Source organism: Microtus pennsylvanicus, chromosome 14 (genome assembly GCF_037038515.1).
Source record: "Microtus pennsylvanicus isolate mMicPen1 chromosome 14, mMicPen1.hap1, whole genome shotgun sequence".
Lineage (NCBI taxonomy): Eukaryota > Metazoa > Chordata > Mammalia > Rodentia > Cricetidae > Microtus > Microtus pennsylvanicus.
In genome coordinates this window covers 15,471,558-15,493,392 of record NC_134592.1, presented here as the reverse complement: position 1 = coordinate 15,493,392, position 21,835 = coordinate 15,471,558, and the positions used below count along the sequence as shown (strand labels likewise).

The window sequence follows — 21,835 nt, the reverse complement described above, 5'->3', positions numbered from 1 at the left end:
TCTTAGGCACGGGCCCAGTGCTGCTAAGTGCAGTCTTGGAGCAGAAGAGAGACTAGATAGCTACTGCATGTGCAACATCAAGGGGTGCACTTATTCCAAAAAGGCCAGACCCAGCAAAGGGGCCTTTCTACCGTTTTAGATTTGCTTACAATGTTGACCATTCAATTAGTTTCATTCCCTGGAACCCTTGTAAAGGTGGAAAGAGAGTAACTGACTTCACAAAGCTGCCCTCTGACATGGGCTACAGTACATGTGCCCACATGTACATTATGCATGTGTGGTTGGGTGGGTGAAGGGCACTGGTTGTGTCTGCTTTTTGCCAGGTATAATAGTGTACACCTTTAACTCTAGCACTTTGGAGACAGAGGCAAGTTAGAGGCTAGTCAGAGAATACAAACATGATACTCTGTCTCAAAAACCAAACCAAACCAAACCAAAGCCAAAACACAAAATCTTGTTGATTTCTGAGACTCTATGAGATTTTCAAACTCCACACCAATGTTATCTGTGAATACACCTAATAAAACTTAGTATGTTATTTTTCCATTATTATATTTTCTTGGAGAGTTCTCTCTGTTAAAGTACACACAGGGCTTGCTATTTACTGACAAGCTTGAAACTTAGTCTTAAATGTTTACCCTAAAACCAAACTGAACTCAAAAGTCAGCTATTTTGGAACATTACTTCGAGAAATCCCATGTCTCTTAGTTTATGAGGAAGACAAGCAAATGAAGTCTACTTTAGACATTTCCCTGCTCTCCAGATCGTAAAGCACAGCTATGCCATGTAATTACAATGATTTACAAGGCAATGAGATAAAACACCTCTTAACAAGTTTTTAAATCATCTTTGATAATTAAACATTTCAGAAAATTACTAACAAACTAGAATTTACTTTCATTTTCCCTATTAATAGATGTCTGGGCCATTTCCGAACAGTAAATGTCTGTGTATCTGGTTGGCAATAAACTCCTCTATCATTACCTTTGCTTCTTCCACATAGGGAGAAAACAGCCGAGGACGAACATATATGCCTGCATTTTTTTGCCGTAACCAGGCATTTGACTTTCCTCCTTCAGTTGTAGGAAGCATATCTGATGGGGGAGTACTGATCAAGCCTCTTTTCATCTTAAAAACAAACAAACATTTTTCTTAAAAAAAGATAAACAAATATATGCAGTAAATAATAGAAGACAACAATATTTACACCTATAAAACACACCACAGAAACTTTGCCACCATTTAAGTAAGAGCTTAGGAATATTATTATGTAAATATAGCAATACCATAAATGTTTAGTAGTAGTAAAGATTTCAGCAATATGGAAATACTATAACTGCCCATTTCCTTTAGAAGAATGATGTTTTTACAAAGATATATTAATTTAGATTAATTTGCACAACACTTTACAACTGACTTTTTCCCCTTCCTCATTTTACTTGCACCCACCCTCAACCGAGACAAAAATAACATGGAATTGGCCTTACTGACAGCACAAGACACTACACAGTGTTCTCTTTCAGGGAGTGTGACCTGAGACCAACCCTAAAATAGCCCAAATCAGAAAATACGTGAACACTTTTCAGTTTATTGGTGAGATTTCTTTAGGCATGGGCCCTGTATCAGTGTTGGACCAGGCTGGCCTTGAACTCACAGAGATCAGCCTGACTCTGCCTCCCAAGTGCTGGGATTAAAGACATGCACAATCACTGCCCGGCTAGTTTAAATTATTTTATTATTATCTATGTGACCACAGATGCCTTATTTAAGCTTAAGGTCCTCACTGGAGGGCACCTGTGTGGTTGTAGAATCAGGGAGCCAGAAGATTAAGATATTTAAGTGTCACCCTGTGGTTTCCTCATATATGTTATGAACCCATAAATGAAGCATCTTAGGTCCTACTGTGATGGTAAAGATTAAACAACAGCAACACTAAACACTCAGCATGGTATGCACTTGCACCTACTAAGAGAACATGGCAGTCCACAGAGTTCCTAACCAATGTCCCAACAATACTTTCCTAAAAAAAAAAAAATACAAGAATCAATCTTGCTGGGAATGCTGATGTGCTGTGAGACAATGGTCTTGTACCCTGTCACTTGCATTGTTTTAATAAACCGCTGATTGGCCAGTAGCCAGGCAGGAAGTAGAGGCGGGGCCGCCAGAATAGAAGAATTCTGGAAAGAGAAACTGGAGTGCTGGGATTAAAGACATGTATTATTCTTCCTGGTGTTGTGATACTTTTATTTCTTTTTGTATATTAGGCTATGAATTCGTATGAAATAGGCTCCAACAGTTCAGGCTCCTTCCTTCCCATCAGTCCTCACAAACTGCTTCTCTGGGTGGAGCAGCATGGCACTTCAGCTGATTCCAGGTGCCCTTCTCTTTTTTTCTTCTGATCATTTCCTTTCACCCACTTCAAGAAACTGTCTCTGCTCTTAGAGTGCTTAGTGATTAATGTGCTCTATCTGCATTTAACTTGTTTACAATGATGCCCATGGCATTCTGGGTGACACTGTAGACTCTTCTGGTTTTGTCATGGTAACACTTACGGGGCATTCCTTTTTGAACAGTGCCCAATCCCTTGATGTCTACAGTATCACCCTTCTTGTAGATTACCATGTATATAACCAAAGGAACAACTCCACACTTCCTAAAGGGCCTAGAGAACATACAGAGCATGCCCCTCCTCTTTCCCTTTGTGTTTGTCATTTTGGTGAGTTACTGAAAGATGGCCGTTACAGCAAAAAGGCGTTATTTTTATTATTCAAGGCAGCAAAATATTCTCTTAGATATTCACATAGTCTTGTTTTCAGACTTAATAGAAATTTAAAATACTGTCAAATATTTAAATAATATTAAGCATCTGAGTGTATATACAAATACATGCACACATATTTATTCCTAATAGGGACAGTTTCAGAAAGAAGAAATGACAAGACCAAAGAGTATGAACACATTGATGGCTCTTGATAACATGTCTAACTGCTATCTCCAAACTGCTGCAATCAACAGTGTTAAAAAGGTGCCAATGTATTTCCCACCTAGGACAGTAGCAGCATTTCAAAGCTTACTGGCTCCCTAGGGACAAATAACTTACTACTTTATTTTGTATTCTTTGGTATGCATGTAATTACTAGCAAAGACAATATCTTTTTCTAATCAGAAAGTTCATATACTTATTCTTTAACAGTTTCACACATGTATATAATGTAACTGTCACCACTGTTACCCTCTCCCATCTTTCTCCCACAGAGCCCCTTCCCAAGAATCTCTATTTTCATGTCTTTTGCTTGCTGTGTAGTGTCACTGACTTTAAACATAGTTGCTTGCAAGAGTGGGAAAGGGGCTATTTACTGGAGCATAAGCAACTTAACAGTGGCTGTATCACTGAAGAAAACAACTTTCTCTCCCCACCCTCCAGCAACCATTAGCTACCAATAACTCTTCAGGGAAGGGTTCTAACAAGAACCAGTTTCAGCCGGGCGGTGGTGGCGCACGCCTTTAATCCCAGCACTCGGGAGGCAGAGGCAGGCGGCGGATCTCTGTGAGTTTGAGGCCAGCCTGGTCTACAAGAGCTAGTTCCAGGATAGGAACCAAAAGCTACGGAGAAACCCTGTCTCGAAAATCCAAAAAAGAACCAGTTTCATGTGCAACAAAAGACATTTTCTTTGTTTTGTTAAGCAGCTAATCTAGTACCACACTTATTGATAATTATGCTATTTAATTCTTATTTTAATCAGTATATATTTAAGGCTACGTTCTCTAACTTGTTAGATATTAGTGTACAATATATGGTTTATATCTAGAAGAGTTATCACTTCTTCATTGGAGAACTCTAGAAGAATGATCTCTAAACAGTTAACATCATACCCCAAGATAATACAAACAGAGCAAGAACAAGTCTGGGGTTATCTGGCCAGCCCAAGAGTTGGTCTTTTAAAAAATTATTAAAGATTACCAAACCTCAGCCAGACAAAGAAAAAAAGGTTGAAATAGCAAAATTTAAAAAATGAAAAGGGAAGCCAGGTGGTGGTGGCGCATGCCTTTAATCCCAGCACTTGGGAGGCAGAGGTAGGTGGATCTCTGTGAGTTCGAGGCCAGCCTGGTCTACAAACTAGTTCCAGGACAGGCTCTAAAACTACTGCGATACCGTCTTGAAAAAACAAAAAAAAAAAAAAAGAAAAAAAAAGAAAAGGGAGACATTATATAATTGATTCCACAGAAACAAAATGGAACGTATATATGCCAACAAACTGAATAATGTAGAATAGATCAATTCATAGACATATACAACCTATCACAACTAAATCAACAAGAAATAGAGACAGAAAACCAGAGCTGGAGAGATGGCTCAGGTTAAGCGCATAGGCTGTTCTTTCAGTGGACTGGGGTTAAACTTCCATTTTATCCACATAGTAGTTCATAACCACCTCTAACTCCAGCTCTAGGGGATCTGATGTCCTCTTCTAGCTTCTGTGAGCACCAGGCATACACATGGTACACAGATACATATGCAGACAAAGCACCCTGTGCTGGCTATTCTTGGTTATCAACTTAATTACATCTGGAATTAACTAAAACCCAAGCAGCTATACCAAGGTGTACCAAGGCTGGGTACACCAGTGAGGGATTTTTCTTGATTATTTGAAGTGGAAAAGCTCACCCTAAAACCAGACTGTCTGAGTTGAAAAGATCTACCTTAAATCTGGGCCACATCATCTGGTGGCAGTGTATAAAGGACATGGAAAAAGGAATTGTTTGCAAGTCTATCAGTTCTGTTCCTCTAGAGAATCCTGACTAACATATATTCATACACATAAAAGAATAATAACAAAGAAGAGGAGAAATAGAAAAACCAGAGCTGAAGAAATGGCTCAGTTATTAACAGCAATTATTCACCACATGGTGGCTCGCAACTGTCTGTAACTCCAGTTTCAGGAAAGCTGATGCCTTTTCTGATTTCCCTTAGGCACTAGGAACATGTGTGGTACATTGGCAAATACAGTATAAAATAAAAATAAGTAAATCCTCAAGAAATTTAGAAATTGAAAACTGAGATAAACCATTGACAACCGAGGAAACTGAAAGTGGAACTAAGAAAAAACATTTAATTAATTATTTTTCTCCTAAAGACAGGTTTCCCTGTGTAGCACTGGTTGTACTAGAACTCACTCTGTAGATCAGGCTGGCCTCACACTCATAGATCCTCCTGCCTCTAACTCCAGATTGCTAGGTTGAAGGTATGTACCACCACCACCTGGCCAGAAATCCTTTTTCAACAATAAATAAAACATTCTTTCTATATATAATAACGAAGCTTAAGGATTTGTGCAGGAGGATGAAATAGCAACAAACTGGTAGATAATGTGAAATTTCATTTTGCCTTGATCTATTAGCTATAAAGAACACTGGTTGCTTTCAGAGGACCCAGGTTCAATTCCCAGCACCCACATAACAGCTTGTAACTGTTTCTAAATCCTGTTTCAAGGGGTGTGATGCCTGTACACAGACATACGTGCAGGCAGAATACCAATATAGATATAAAATATATATATAAAATACAAATAAACAAATTATTAAAAAAAAAAGAAAAAGGATCCACCATCATCAGGTGGCCATCCCAGGGATGCAAAGATAGTTCAAATCTGATGTATCACATTCACAAAACGAAGGGTAAATATATAATGTCTATAGGTACAACAAAATTCAAGCTCCCTTTATGATTAAAAACTAAGTAAGTTAGATACAGAAGAAATTTACCCCACTATGATAGAGGCTATATATTACATACTCATGGCTAACATCATACTGAATGGGGAAAAGGTGTAAGGTCTCAAAGGAGACAAAGATGACCATTCTTGTTGTCATCTCTACTCAGCACAATACTGGGGTCTTAGCCAAAGCAATTCTGCAAGAGAAAGAAATAAAAAGGATTCAAGATGGAAGGAAGGTAAAATGTCATTGTTGGTAGATGTCATGATCTTATTTATAAAAACTTGTTAAATTTTTGGATTTAATAAATTAAGGCTGGGCCGGACGGTGGTGGCGCACGCCTTTAATCCCAGCATTCGGGAGGCAGAGGCTGGCAGATCTCTGTGAGTTCAAGGCCAGCCAGCCTGGTCTACAAGAGCTAGTTCCAGGACGGGCTCCAAAAGCCACAGAGAAACCCTGTCTCGAAAAACCAAAATAAATAAATAAATAAATTAAGGCTGGGTGGTGGTGGCACACACCTTTTATTCCAGCACTTGGGAGGCAGAGGCAGGCAGATCTCTGTGAGTTCAAGGCTAGCCTAGTCTATAGAGTGAGTCCCAGGACAGCTAAGGCTGTTACACAGAGAAACTGTCTCAAAAAACAATACCAAAAAAAACCCCGAAACAAAACAAAACAAAAAAAACCCACCAAAAATCCAAATAAAACCCCCAAAAAACAAAACCCAGAAAACAAAACAAACACCCCCACAACCAAAACGAAAGCCCCCAAAAAACCAAAGTAGCAAGATAAAAAAAATCAACACTTAACAACCAATAGCATTCCTAAACACTAATAGCTGTATGAAAAAAGTTGAGAAAAGCGTATTATTTATAATAGCTACAAGAAAAAAAAATACCTAAGTACAGGGGTTGAGTTTGTAGCCAGTTGGTAAAAGTTTACATAGCAGTCATAAAGTCCTGGGTTCAATCACTAGCACCAAATAAACTGCCTGCAAACCGAACACTAGGTGGTTGAGGCAGGAGAATCAGAAGTTGAAGACTATCTTTGGGAACATGAAGCTGTATTCATAAAAAAATGGAAAAATATACAAATAAATGGAAAGATAACCTGCTCATAGATAAGAAAAATACTTAAATATCCATAATATCCTGTATTATTGCACTTTTTTTTTTTCCCCGAGACAGGGTTTCTCTGTAGCTTTGGTGCCTGTCCTGGAACTAGCTCTGTAGACCAGGCTGGTCTCAAAATCACAGAGATGCGCCTGCCTCTCCCTCCTGAGTGCTAGATTAAAGGAGTGTGCCACCACCACCCAGCAAAAACAAACTCTTTTTCAAACTTGTCTCATGATAGGCATACTTACTGTTTGGTTGGGAAGTGTGCCTGATTTGGTAGTAGCTTGTGCAAAAAACGTTTGGAAAATCAAATATCCATATGCAGTAAAGTCAGATTCCTACCTCTCACTCCTCCCAAAAAGTAATTCCGAGTGGATTAAAAGACATCAAACTATATAATATAAAACACAGGTAAAAGCTTTTAGGCAAGGTTTGCACAGGCAACAAAAGTAAAAAGAGACAAATGGAATTGTATCAAACTGAAAGTTCTGTGCAGGAAACAAGAGTGAAGGACAGCTTCAGAGTGGGATAAAATACTTGCAGATTTACATCTGATAGAGATTACTATATAAACTGTGAAAGATACTCAATTGTGCTGGTTAGTTTATGTTAAATTGACATAAACTAGGATCATTTGGAAAGAATGAATCTTAACTGAGAAAATGTTTCCATAGGATTGGCCTGTAGGCAAGTCTGTAGAGCATTTTCTTGAATGATAAAGATATAGGTCCAGTCTACTGTGGGCAGTGGTGCCCCTGGGCTGATTGTCATGGGTGCTATAAGAAAACAGATTTGTGGGCTGGAGAGATGGCTCAGAGGTTAAGAACATTGCCTGCTCTACCAAAGGTCCTGAGTTCAATTCCCAGCAACTACATGGTGGCTCGCAACCATCTGTAATAGGGTCTGGTGCCCTCTTCTGGCCTGCAGGCATACACACAGACAGAATATTGTATACATAATAAATAAATAAACAAATAAGTAAATAAATGAATGAATAAATAAAAGAAAGCAGATTTGCCACGTGGTGGTGGTGTATGCCTTTAATCCTAGCACTTGGGAGACAGAGGCTGGTGGATCTCTTTGAGACCGAGGTCAGTCTGATCTACAAAGTGAGTTCCAGGGCAGCTAGAGCTGTTACACATGTGATGTGGGATTTCCTCTGTATGCTGTGAATATGTTTTATTACCACTGGTTAATAAAGAAGCTGCTTTGGCTTATGGCAGGGCGAAGTATATCCAGGTGGGTAATCCAAACAGAGATAGAGAAAAAAGGTGGAGCCAGGCAGATACCACACAGTTGCCAAAGGAGAAAGATGCCAGAACCTTATCGGTATGCCACAGCCTCATAATGATACATAGATTAGTAGAAATGGGTTAATTTAAGATGTAAGAGCTGGCTAGAAATATGACTGAGGAATTGGCCAGTGTTGTAATTAATACAATTTTTGTGTGATTACTCCGGTCTGGTCAGCCGGGAAACTGCGGTCTAGGTTTACAATGCTGTCTAGAAAGACTAAACAAACAAACCAAAAACCAAAAACCAAGCAACAAGGAGCAAGCCAGTAAGCAGCATTCTTACATGGGCTCTGCATCCCTTCCTACCCTGACTTCCTTCAGTGATGGACTGTGCTGAGCAGCTTGTAAGCTGAAATAAACCCTCTCCTCACCAAGTTGCTTTCGGTCATAATATTTTATCACAGCAGTTGAAATCTTAATAAAGACATCAGCTTAGTAGCAAAAATTAAAAATAAAAACCCCTAACAAACGTTTTTCAAAAGAAAGCAAGAGGGTCAAGAGGGCATATGAAAACATGCTCAACATCACTGATCATCATGAAAAAGCAAATTAAAAACACGAGAAGGCAAGTAGGCCTGGGCAAGTTGGTAGAGTTCACCTTTAATTCCAGTAATCTGGAAAGAGGGGAAATATATGTATGTGAGCAATTCTTCTAAAACATTACTTTAGGGGCTAGAGACGGCTCTAGAGCAATCATGAGGACCCAAATTTAGATTCTAGCACTAATGTCACAAGCAAGGTATCCTGCAAAGACCTGTAAACTAGCTTGCAGATCTCTGATGCTCTCTTTTGGTCTCTGTGCTTAGGTACAAGTACACACACGCGCACACGCGCGCGCGCGCGCACACACACACACACACACACACAGCTTGCAGAGCTCTGATGTCCTCTTTTGATCTTTGTGCCTAGGTACAAATGTACACACATATGCAAACACATAGCCATTGTGTGTGTGTATGTGTGTGTGTTTAGAGACAGGGTTTCCTGTAGCTTTAGAGCCTGTCCTGGAACTAGTTCTTGTAAACCAGACTGACTTTAGACTCACAGAGATCCGCCTGCCTCTGCCTCCCAAGTGCTGGGATTAAAGGCGTGTGCCATCACTGCCCAAGACACAGCCTTTAAAAAAAAATCATTTACACAGATTCAACATAATGCCCAGCAAAATTCTTCAAAGACCTCAAAAGAACAGTACTCAACTTCATATGGAAAAGCAAAAAACCCAGGATAGCAAAAACAATACTGTACAATAAAAGAACTTCTGGAGGCATCACAATCCCTGACTTCAAACTCTACTACAGAGTTACAGTACTGAAAACAGCCTGGTATTGGCCTAAAACAGACAGGAGGACCAATGGAACTGAATAGAAGACCCAGATATCAATCCATACATCTTCAAACACCTGATCTTTGTCAAAGAAGCAAAATATATCACATGGTAAAAAGAAAGCATATTTAACAAGTGGTGCTGGCATAACTGGATATCAACATGTAGAAGAATGAAAATAGACCCATATCTATCACCATGCACAAAACTCAAGTCCAAATGGATCAAAGACCTCAACATAAAGCCAGCCACACTGAACCTTATAGAAGAGATAGTGGGAGGTATACTTGAACATATTGATACAGGGAACCACTTCCTAAGTATAACCCCAGCAGTACAGACACTGAGAGAAACAATAAATGGGACTTCCTGAAACGGAAAAGCTTCTGTAAAGCAAAAGGACACTGTCAACAAGACAAAACGACAGCCTACAGAATGGGAAAAGATCTTCACTAACCCCACATCAGACAGAGGTCTTATCTCTAAAATATACAAAGAACTCAAGAAATTGGTCATCAAAAGAACACATAATCCAATAAAAAACATGGAGTATTGACCTAAACAGAGAACTCTCAACAGAGGAATCTAAAATGGCTGAAAGACACTTGAGGAAATATTCAACATCCTTAGTCATCAGAGAAATGCAAATCAAAACAACTCTGAGATTCCATCTTACACCTGTAACAATGGCCAAGATCAAAAGCACTGACGACAACTTATGTTGGAGAGGTTGTGGGGGAAAAGGGAGCACTCTGCATTGCTGGTGGGAATGCAAGCTGGTACAACCCCTTTGGATGTCAATGTGGCGATTTCTCCGAAAATTAGGGAACAACCTTCCTCAAGACCCAGTAATACATTTTTGGGTATATATCCAAAGGATGCTCAATCGTGCCACAAGGACATGTGCTCAACTATGTTCATAGCACCATTGTTTGTCATAGCCAGAACCTGGAACAACCTGAATGCACCTCGACCGAAGAATGGATAAGGAAAATGTGGTACATTTATACAATGAGGTATTACACAGCAGAAAAATGACAGCTTGAATTTTGCAGGAAAATGGACGGAGCTAAAAAACATTATTTTGAGTGAGGTAACCCAGACAAAGAAAGACAATTATCACATGTACTCCCTCATAGGTGGGTTTTAAACATAAAGCAAAGAAAGCCAACCTACAAACCACAATTCCAGAGAATTTAGACAACAATGCGGACACTAAGAGAGATTTACATAGAGATCTAATCTACATGGGAAGTAGAAAGTAGAAAAAGACAAGATATCCTGAGTAAACTGGGAGCATGGGGACTTTGGGAGAGGGTTGAAGTGGGGATGGGAGAGGCAGGGAGGGGAGTAGAGAAAAATGTAGAGCTCAATAAATATCAACAAAAAACTGAGATAAAATCATTTACAAATTATGGGTTAACTCCATTAACATATATTGCCCCCCTTCTTTCTGTTATTTTCAAGACAATGTCTCTTGTTGCCCTGTGAGTCTTAGAACTCACAGCGATCTACCTGCCTCTGCTTCCTGAATATTGGGATTAAAGTGTGCCCAGCTCTATAAATTTTTAACTGAGTCTGAATCACACTCATAGATGAGTCCATGTTCCTCCTGTGATTTGCTCCTGTTCTTGAAGAGTCTGCAAAGGTAATAATTTCTATCTTTTCTTTTCATAGATATCAAACTGATTTATACTGATAAATGACAAATTATTTCCCTTAAAAATTACGTTCCTGAGCACATTCCAGGACAGTCAGGGCAACACAAGGAAACTGTTTTGAAAAACAACAAAACAAATCAAAACAAAAAGCCCTAAAACCAAAACACAAAATAAACATACAAAAGACTATGTTCTTGGAATCAAGACCCACTTACCCACAAAACATCAGCACCAAGCACAATTTTTTTGCACCCTGTCAGACACTAGGGACATAACATTGTACCAAACAGATAATTGTTTCTGTCCTCAGGAAATCTAGTTTCAAGTACTTTGTTAGTAGGAGAAATTATTATTTTTGATGGTGTCATAATTTTTTAATTTTTTAAATTGATTTTCATTGAACACTACCTTTTTCTCTGCTCTCCTCCCTGCCTCTGCCCTCCCCTTCAACCCTCTCCTAAGGTCCCCATGCTCCCAATTTACTCAGAAGATCTTGTCTTCTTCTACTTCCCAGGAGAAATTATTTATAAAAATTAATATAGGATAAGCTTGGCATTCTTTCTCTGAAAGGAATGAAGAAACAAAACTTACAGCATCATTTAAGACTTCACTATTTATAGGCAAGATGTGTTCAATCCGCACAAAGGGCAAGAGAGAAGAAAGGACCTCTCGAAGTTCTTCCATGTCCAGGTCTCTTCTTTTCACACCTCTTTTGTTCACACTATGTGCAGTGCCACTCAGTAGGTTTGGCTCTGTGAAACAGAAAAGGAAAAGCCTTCAGTGAAATCCCAATATTCACAGACATAGTCTTTTTCTTTCCAAGAAACTTGTGTACATGTGTGTGTGTGGGTGTGTATGTGCCATGGTATTGAGTGTGAAGTTCAGAGTACGATTTTTGGAATTTGGTTCCTTCTTCCATCATGGGTTTCAAGGATCAAACTTAAGTAATCAGACTTGGGCAACAAACACCTTTACCCACTCAGCCATCTTGTTGGTCCTACGGGCAGTTTTACTTTCCTCTTTACTATATAAAACCCTAGTACTAACTTTGTATGTAAGAACATCTGCTTTAAAAAAGGTGGCGCACGCTTTTAATCCCAGCACTCGGGAGGCAGAGGCAGGCGGATCTCTGTGAATTCGAGACCAGCCTGGTCTACAGAGCTAGTTCCGGGAAAGGCTCCAAAGCCACAGAGAAACCCTGTCTCAAAAATCAAAAAAAAAAAAAAAAAGGTTATAATTTAATATACAAGTTTTTCAACAAAGAGAAAGTACACTGTCTATAATGTAGGAACATTCTTTATGACTTCTCTACTAAATGATTCTTTTTATGTACATTAACTCAAAGTAAGAAAAATGACAATTTGTTAATATCAAGGCTGTGATCAGTTTTAATATAAGAGGCACACTGCAAGGTATATGCTATTTCTAGTCATGGTAACATGTGTGATAAGGGGAGGGGAATGGTTTCACATAATCCAGGCTGGAGTCCAACTTAATAGTTTGCTAAGGATGATGAGTCTGAACTTTTTTCTGATCCTCCTACCCCTACTTCCTAAATTCTGGGTTTATAGACATGCACTACCATGCCCAACTCAGGCTACTCATGTATAATGGTAATTTAATAATATATTAATCACCTATATCCAAAGGAGCAAAATCTAACGTACATTCATTCTGCCTAGTTCTAAGCATCTAAATTTCCTTAACACGGGTCTGTTACTGCACATGGGTGAATCTTTAGTATTTGACATTTAAGTCCTCTGTCCTGAGCAAGAGATAGTTATTTTTCATTAGGTATTAATGTGACAGGAATATCTAAAGAAAAGCAAATACATTTATGATACTGGTATAAAGAAAACTATAAATTTTCAAAATATTTAATTATATCTGTAATTGAGGGGGCTACATATTTTTCTTAAAATTTGATAATTTTTACAATGAATATGATCTTTATTGTTGATAATAAGTGACAATCTTTTGTTTGTTTTGTTTTTTGGAGACGGGGGTCTCACTACATAGCCCTGGCTGTCTTAAAACTCATTATGTAGACCCAAACTGGCCTTTAACTCAAAGAAATCTGTCTGCCCCTACCTCTTCACTGCTGAGAATAAAGGAATGCACCACCATGCCCAGCTCAAATTTTTATTTTGTAAGCAAATACATCTTTTTTAAATCACGTGAGAAAAATATATGTATATATTCTCTCTATATAAAGATAATATATATAGAGAAAATAATTTGTATGTTTGTGATGTTGAAGATAAATCTAGGACCTTGTATTCAAGGCAAGTCCTTTACTATCAGTATCTCTGACTTACAATTATTTTTTTTTAAGGATCTTCTTTTTAAGATTTATTTATGTATCACTACAATTGTTGTAACAAAAAACTCAACGGCCAGTAGCTAGGCAGGACATATAGGCAGGACTTCCAGGAAATAGTAGGGATAATCAAGACACAGAGGACATGCCAAGGAGACACAGAGTGTTGGACATACAGAATGAAAGAAAGATAAAAAGCCACAAGGCAAAACATCTATTAATAAAAGCAGGTTAGTTTAGGTTATAAGGGCTAGTGGGACAAGCCTAGCTATACGTCAATCTTTCACAATTAATAAGAAGTCTCTGTGTCATTATTTGGGAGTTAGATGGCAGAACAGAAAAAAACTTGTTACAGTACTGGATAAAGTCTTACACAAAACCTTCAAGCAAGGGCAGAACCATCTATATATAAATGTGACTAAAGAAGAATAGCTAATTTGCCTTTCTTATTCTTTTTTTTTTTTTTGAGACAGGGTTTCTCTGTAGTTTTTGGTGCCTGTCCTGGAACTAGCTCTTGTAGACCAGGCTGGCGTCGAACTCACAGAGATCCGCCTGCCTCTGCCTCCTGATGCCTTTCTTATTCTTTTTTTTTTTTTTTTTGGTTTTTCGAGACAGGGTTTCTCTGTGGTTTTGGAGCCTGTCCTGGAACTAGCTCTTGTAGACCAGGCTGGTCTCGAACTCACAGAGATCCGCCTGCCTCTGCCTCCCGAGTGCTGGGATTAAAGGCGTGCGCCACCACCGCCCGGCTGCCTTTCTTATTCTTGCAGGAGAAACATATTATAACCTTGCCTAAAATGCATTTCATTTACTTAGTTTTGTTTTTTGCCTGCATAAAAACCACTTGTGAGCCTGGTGTCCTCGGAGGACTGAAGAGAGTATTCCCAATCCCCTGGGAATGGAGTTACAGATTGTGGCGAGCCACCATGTAGGTGTTGGGAACTGAACCCAGGCCCTTTGGAAGAGATGCAAGGGCTCTTAACCACTGAGCCATCTCTCTAGCTCCCAAAACTACTTTAAAGAAAATTTTATCCATGAAGGATTATCACTACCTGCCCAAATAAATATAATCTTTCATCACAACCAACCTTTCCTCATTATTAATTGCTATCAACAAGGAGACCAATGGCCTAACGTAATTAGGCAGTTGAGGTTTGGTAGTTATGTCGCTACGTTGTTCACAATTAACAATGAATTAGCTACTGATCCTAGAGGTTAGTTTCTGTTGGCCTCTGGGCATAATCATTTTGCCAACTCATCAAGACATAACTTAGTGTGCTTCTGTTTAAAAGCACCTTAATACATATTTATTCAATGTTAAATTGAACTCATGGCTAACAGCATTGTAACTTATGCCTCAATGAAATTTATCAAACATACCCTATTTTCTCCATAAGGACATCCCAGTCTTCTTGCATTTCAGAATTTGAGACACTTTAGTACTTACTTGGCAGCCATATTTAACTGAGATTACGAATGAACAAACAAAAAGGTAAAAACACATTAAGAGGGGCTGGAGCTACAGCTCAGTGGTTAAGAGTACTTGCAGAGGACTGGGGTTGGAGTACTGGCTTAAAACCATTTGTAGACATAAACCTAGTGCACATATAAAGATGCAGGCAAAATACTTATACACACAAAACAAATCTTTAAAAAAATCACTACAAAAAACAAAACATAACAAAAAAAAAACACCCCCAACATATTAGTTGGACAATGAAAAAGACAGCTATTCATAGTAGATCTGAAAATAAGGCAAAGTATCAGTGTCTCAATTCATCTTCAGGCTGAGAATTTGTGTGTGTGTTTTGTGTTTTAGACAGGGTCTCTTCTACATAGTCCTGGCTGTCCTGGAACTCACTATGTAGACCAGGCTGGCCTTGAACTCATAAGCTTCACCTGCCCCTGCCTCCCTAATGCCGGGTTAAAGGTGTGAGCTACCATGCCTGGCCTGAGAATTTATTTATTTATTTATTTTTTAGATTTATTTTATTATTTATTATGTATACAACATTCTGCCTCCATGTATGACTGACTGCACGTCAGAAGAGGGCACCAGACCTCATTACAGATGGTTGTGAGCCACCATGTGGTTGGTTGCTGGGAATTGAACTCAGGACCTCTGGAAGAGTAGTAGCCAGTGCTCTTAACCACTGAGCCATCTTTCCCACCCCAAGAATTTAATTCTTGGTCACTCAAAACACTTGTCTTGCCACTCTGTGCATGTCCACAAATAACTCTGAAAGTGTGTGAATAAAGACTTGAGGTTACAAATAAATTGATAAACTCACAAACACAGAATAGAATATAAATGAGAATAGACTGTATGTTGGAATTCAGAAATTTTTCTATTTTAATCACAACCATTTTGTAGTTTTATAGTGGTTTTTCAAATCTGAGAAATGCTGAAGGCTTTTGAAGGTCACAGAAAAGTAAATTAGGAGAAAAATTGAAAAATTGCCTTTTCCTCTACTGTATAGGTCTCAGCAGTTAAGAGAACTCAACTGCTCTTGGGGAGGATCCAGGTTTGGTTCCCAGCACCCATATAATCCCAGTTTTAGGAGATCTGATGCTTTCTTCTGACCTCTTTCAGCACTAGGCATGTACATGGTACACATACATGTGTACAGGCAAACACACATAAATCTAAAAATTTAAGAGGAACAGAAGTTCAAAGTCATCCCTGTTTATACAGGCTTGGGATACATGAGACCCTGCCTCAAAATAAATAAAATACTGAAAGATGACAGGAAATGTGGGAAATATATTTAACTTTCCTAAACCAAAGCTTATTGATTTGGGTTCAGTATGTAGAGGAATACAGTACTATATGAGAGGAAGGTTAACAGGTGAGAGATGGGTGATCTAATATAAAAGACCAGTATAGAATTCTGTTTTAGGGTCAACAAGATGGCTTAGTAAGTAAAGGCACCTGCCACCATGTATAAGAACCCGAATAAATCTCTGGTCAAAAGACAGAACCTATATTTGCAAGTTGTACTCTGACTTCCGGACATGTACTGTGCTGTGTATTGAATATGTGAACGTACACAAACACAATAAAAAATGTAATAAAAATTAAACCTCAGTTGGAGGTAATCTTATTCAAAACAAACTAAACAGAAAAAAAAAAACCCAGCTTTGTTGGTGTGTAAGAGGTCTTTCTGTCTTTGTGTTGCTTTTGTTGGTTAATAAAGAAACTGCTTTGGGCCTGTTAATAGGGCAGAACTTAGGTAGGCGGGGAAAACTAAATGGCATTCTGGGAGGAAGAAAGCAGAGTCAGAGACTTCATGGATCCGCTGGAGATAAATGCTGGGAATATTACCTGGTAAGCTACTTGGTGATACAGAGATTAATAGAAATGGGTTAAGATGTAAGAATTAGCCAATAAGAAACTAGAACTAATGGGCCAAGCAGTGATTTAATTCATACAGTTTCTGTGTGGTTATTTTGCGGCTAAGCTAGCCGGGCAGCCAGAATGAACAAGTGGCCCCTTGCAACACTTTGTGATGCTAAATGTCCCTAATACTAGGGCCCCACACATACTAAATAAGTGCTATGCCACTGAGCTACACCCTTAGTCCCTCCCCCCTTTTTAGGCGTTTTGAGACAGGGTCTTACTATATAATAGCTCTGGCTGATTAGGAACTCACTTCATAGACCAGGCTGGCCTAGATTCCACAGAGTTTTGCCTACCTTAACCTCCCAAGAGCTGGGATTAAAGGTGTGTGCCACCATGCCAAACCTTAGAATCTTTATTAGTTGAAGTAAAATTTATACAACACAAATTCATCATTTTAATCATTTAAAAAAAGCACATTTACATTGTATACCTATCATCAATTCCAGAACACCTTCAACAATGTTTCTTTCTGACACCTTAATCACTACATGACATTTTTTATTCTAGCATTCCATGAATCACTTAACATACTCTATCACAGACATAAAGTGTAATAAAACAACCTTTTACAATTGGAGAATAAATTTTTTGAAAAAATTGATATATTTATCAACTGCCCCTCAACTCCACTAAAGTATTTTACTGACGGTAAAATCCTCTACTTCCTTCAGTCCACAGTGTGTTGCCAAGACTGATGCATGTGTCCCAGTAAGTTGCTGGGAATGTTGAAACCATACAGAATCCTGACTGGTACAAGCATACTTTCTGAACTTACCTCTGTCTGCTATTCTTTTCATCAATTGATGCTCGCCCCATTTAATCAGATACTTAAGGATATCTTGTTCACTTGCCTAGAATAAAAATTGATTATTATTTATTCTAATAAGATTATAAAAATGTTTAGTTCCACTAATGGCTTTTCCTAGGTCATAATGTACACGTGGAGCACATCTTACCCCATGTCTCTCTCTATATCAGCAGTGTGAAATCTAAGAGTCAGTCCTGTTGTCTATAAACAATAAATGCTCTAGACAGCATTATTTTACTGGGTAATTTCAATCTTTTTCATTCCATTGTTTTTCTTTATTATGTATATTTCCTACTTTTAAATTTATTTTATCTTTATATAAGGCTTCCATACTGCTAGTGTTTTTGGGATAAGATGAAGATGAATATATTTTCTCCAATGACAGGTAAAGCAAAAATGACGCATTGTCCAGTCAGTCTATAATCTCTATAAGGCATTTTTTGGGTTAAGGAGTGGACCTTGCAGGACAATTTGTGAAGTGGCAATGCACCTCTTATTTCCTATTTTATTTAAAATTTTATGGCACATAGAGGTTGTTCTCCAAAATGCTTTGTTTGTTATGAAGAGATGCATAGCTGAATATAACAATCTGACAACACTGACAAATCCTAACTCCAATAGACATGGAACTGACCAGGACAGTAAGACAAAGTTAATGAACAAAGATCCTCTACAAACGAAGACCAAGTGTTCCAGTATTTATTACTGTGAACAAAGCAATGTTGAAGAAGCACAATGGACAATTTAGTTGTTTTCATTTTTTTTAAACTTAATATTTTCTAACTATGATGATACCATTTTATAGTTTATTTAGTATACAAAGAAACAAATGGCTTAAAGGGTTTATAGCTTACAACATTAAAAGCTGTCATACAGTATTTAGCATAAAAATAACTAAATGTAAAACAATTTAAAAGCACATTACCTTATAAAACTTTTTGCAATATTTAAAATCTATTATTAAATTACACACTAGATTAACTAGTAAGCCAAAGACATAAGAATTGACTGAAAATTACTTCTGGATGAAAATACAACAGAAAACACAATTATGCTTTAGCAGAACATGTACACTCTGAGTTTTTATGATGAGTTGAACAGATCAGAAATGAAATTTCACTCTTGCTTTGTGCTGTTTAACCTATGGCCTACAATTTAAGTATCTGATATTCTACCAGAGGAAATTATTATATTAAATAACATCTTGAAGGTAAGACATTCACTTTCAGACTGTGTTCCTGACCTGGCCTGTCCTCTTTTTTTTTTTTTTTTTAAAATATTTATTTGGTGCACCCGACTTCATTACAGATGGTTGTGAGCCACCATGTGGTTGCTGAGAATTGAACTCAGGACCTTTGGAATAGCAGGCAATCCAGCCCCTGGCCTGTCCTCTTTATAGCACAGCTGCTTAAGTCCTGGGCTTGTTCACAGAATTGAACCATGAGAGCAGTGTGCATGAAGGTTCAATGTGTCAGAAGGCTTTTTGTACATAAATATGGAGCAGGAACTCACTAAGCAAAGTCTGTTTCTCTCTGCCCCATCCCTTAAGAATAACGAGTGCAGATGAATTTCTTTTTTTTTTAAATTAATTTATTTATTTATTAAGGATTTCTGCCTCCTCCCCGCAACTGCCTCCCATTTCCCTCCCCCTCTCCCGATCAAGTCCCCCTCCCTCATCTGCTCGAAGAGCAGATGAATTTCTTTGTGCATGTGGAATGACAATGAACTTGAGAGATGTATAAATGATTACCTGTAGGTAGTCAGACTGGATAGCAGTAAGCAGATGGTCTTTACTGAGTTCATAAAAAACATCCGAAGTCATGACCTGGGATAATTCCTCACAAAGGAAATGTAAAGCTTGTCGGTGTACCCACTTAGAGCCATATGGATGTGAGCTCCACTTGAGGATGGCAATTAAGGTATCTAATGAGATGCTCTCAGCAATGATATCCTCACAGCCTAAAAGAGAAGGCAAATATTTCTTAAGATTAATCACAAATATTACTTACTGAACATTAGTGTGGCAGGCTACACAGACTTAAAAAGTGGCAGTAGTAACAAAATTCAAGGAGATAAAAATCTCATGGTAATCAAGACTTGCTCGGATAACAACAGATATGACATCTATAGGAAAAATGATGCCCTACAGAGACAGCTCTACAGAGAAAGACTACTGAAGAAAACATACTTGTGTAAAATTCAGTAACTGAATAAGCTAGTACAGTGGAGTCACTGGATCAAAAGGTAAGAAGAACAGACTGCAAAGACAGATGTCAGAAAGACATGGATGACAAAGGAAGGACATGGATGACATCTGATTGACTGAGCACAAGAAGAAAACAGGTAAAACACATGTTTGGTATTCTTTTGAATTAAATTATGGCAAACTGAAAAAGAAATAAGTGAAATAAACCAAAACAAACAAATAAAAACCCAGAAAAAGCAACTATAGCATTTTAAAACCTCAAAGAAGAAAAAAACAAACAAAACAAAAAAACCGAAAACCCTGAAAATAGTCAGTTATTCTCCTTAGGAAAAGTCAATATAAAGATATAGGACCAGGCATGATAGGCAGCATATACCTTTAATTCCAGCATTTGGGTGGCAGAAACAGAAGGATCTCTGGTGTGGGAAATCTTTCTGTCTACGTGTTCCTTTATTGATTAATGAATAAAGCTGTTTCAGCCAGTGGCTTAGCAGTGGCTTAGGGCAAGGTGGGAATTCAAAGCAGATAGAGGAAGAGAGAGGAGGCGGAATCAAGAAGCCTGCAGGAGACAGAAGCCTGAGAGAACCTTACCAGTAAGCCACGACCATGTGGAGATATACAGATTAATAGGAATGGGTTAATTTAAGATACAAGAGCTAGCCAGCAACACACTTAAGCTATTGATCAAACAGTACTGCAAATAATATAGTTTCTGTGTGATTATTTCGGGTCCTGGCAACCGGGAAACAAATGAGCAGCCTCCGACTACAGACCTCAGCCTGGTTCACATTGTGAATTTCAGGCATGCTAGAGGGGAAAAAGAGAGAAAGAGAGAGAGAGAAAGACCCTGTCTCACCCTCTCTCCCCACCAATAAGTGACAAAAATTGTGGAAGGGATATGACTAAAATTGAATAAAAACTTTTCATTGTTTACTATAAAACAAAAAGTAGTCATGACATTATAAAAAAATGATGCCCTCTTCTGGCATGCAGAGTACTCATATATAAAATATAAATAAAAAAGTTAAAATTAAAACAACAACAAAACCCAAACATTTAAATACCACCACTGACAGTAACAAAAAATATGGCTATGTATACTGTGCTGCACTCAGAGCCTTACAAAATACAGATCAAAGACTATCAATGAAGTCTAGAGACTTTCAGAGTTGAAAGTTCTAATTGAATGTGGGAGTTAGTCCCATATTCAGGTGATACAAGATCATATGGCATCTATTTACCTCTTCTCTCTTTTTCCAATACACTACCAGATGAGGGGATACATCATAAATAACTGTGCCACATGATTTCCACTAAGATTTATCAAACTATTCATGATGCTGCTAGCACCATAAACAGGGATGCTGTCTTCGGTTTGTCTTTACAACACCTTCTGCACATGGTAGGCAGTAAAGTGTGTTAAGGTACGCAAGTGAGATCCTTGCAGATAAGAGGTACAAAACAGAACAGTGCTTTTAAGCAGCACCAATCAGAGGAGGGGATACGAGTGAGCCTGTTTTTGCCATGTTGCTCATGAGCTTAGATAAAGATACGAAAAGCATGATTCAAAAATCTCTAGATGATTGAATCTGGAAAGAACAGTTACCAAGATGCTATATAGTAAAATCACAACTGGCTATAAAGATCAGTCAAAATAAAATTCAATTGAATGAGGAACTTCTACACTTTAGAATGATGAAAATCAGCTGCACAGTGGATGACAGAGGTGAACTAGCTTAATATAGAGCAGTATCTGGATATTTTAGCTACATGAAAACAAAATGTGGTATGGTTTAGAAAACTGAAGCACTCCTGGGTTTTAGTTCTCAACAGTGCCTAATGCTGCACTGCTCTCCTGTGTTGCTTTGAGCCCCATATTTTAGATGTGCACCGATCAAGCTGCAGACTGCTAAGAGTGGAAATGGAGTAGAAGAGGGGAAAAGCTCTTGGCAAACTCGTTATACAACTTACATAAGAGAAACCTAAGCAGAAAT

The 21,835-nt window shown here is 38.2% G+C and overlaps 1 protein-coding gene across 3 annotated transcripts in view; it reads right to left on the bottom strand.

Annotated features, from left to right (window-relative positions):
- Btbd7 (BTB domain containing 7) overlaps positions 1-21,835 on the bottom strand; it is an 85,732-nt gene that overhangs the window by 15,346 nt on the left and 48,551 nt on the right. For all 3 annotated transcript variants that reach the window (XM_075948760.1, XM_075948762.1, XM_075948761.1), the window contains exons 4-7: positions 19,386-19,594; positions 17,603-17,678; positions 11,699-11,859; positions 985-1,128 (exon numbers count right to left, since the gene is read on the bottom strand). In XM_075948760.1, the coding sequence (XP_075804875.1) occupies positions 985-1,128; positions 11,699-11,859; positions 17,603-17,678; positions 19,386-19,594 (590 nt within the window). The remainder of the gene's footprint in view (positions 1-984; positions 1,129-11,698; positions 11,860-17,602; positions 17,679-19,385; positions 19,595-21,835) is intronic.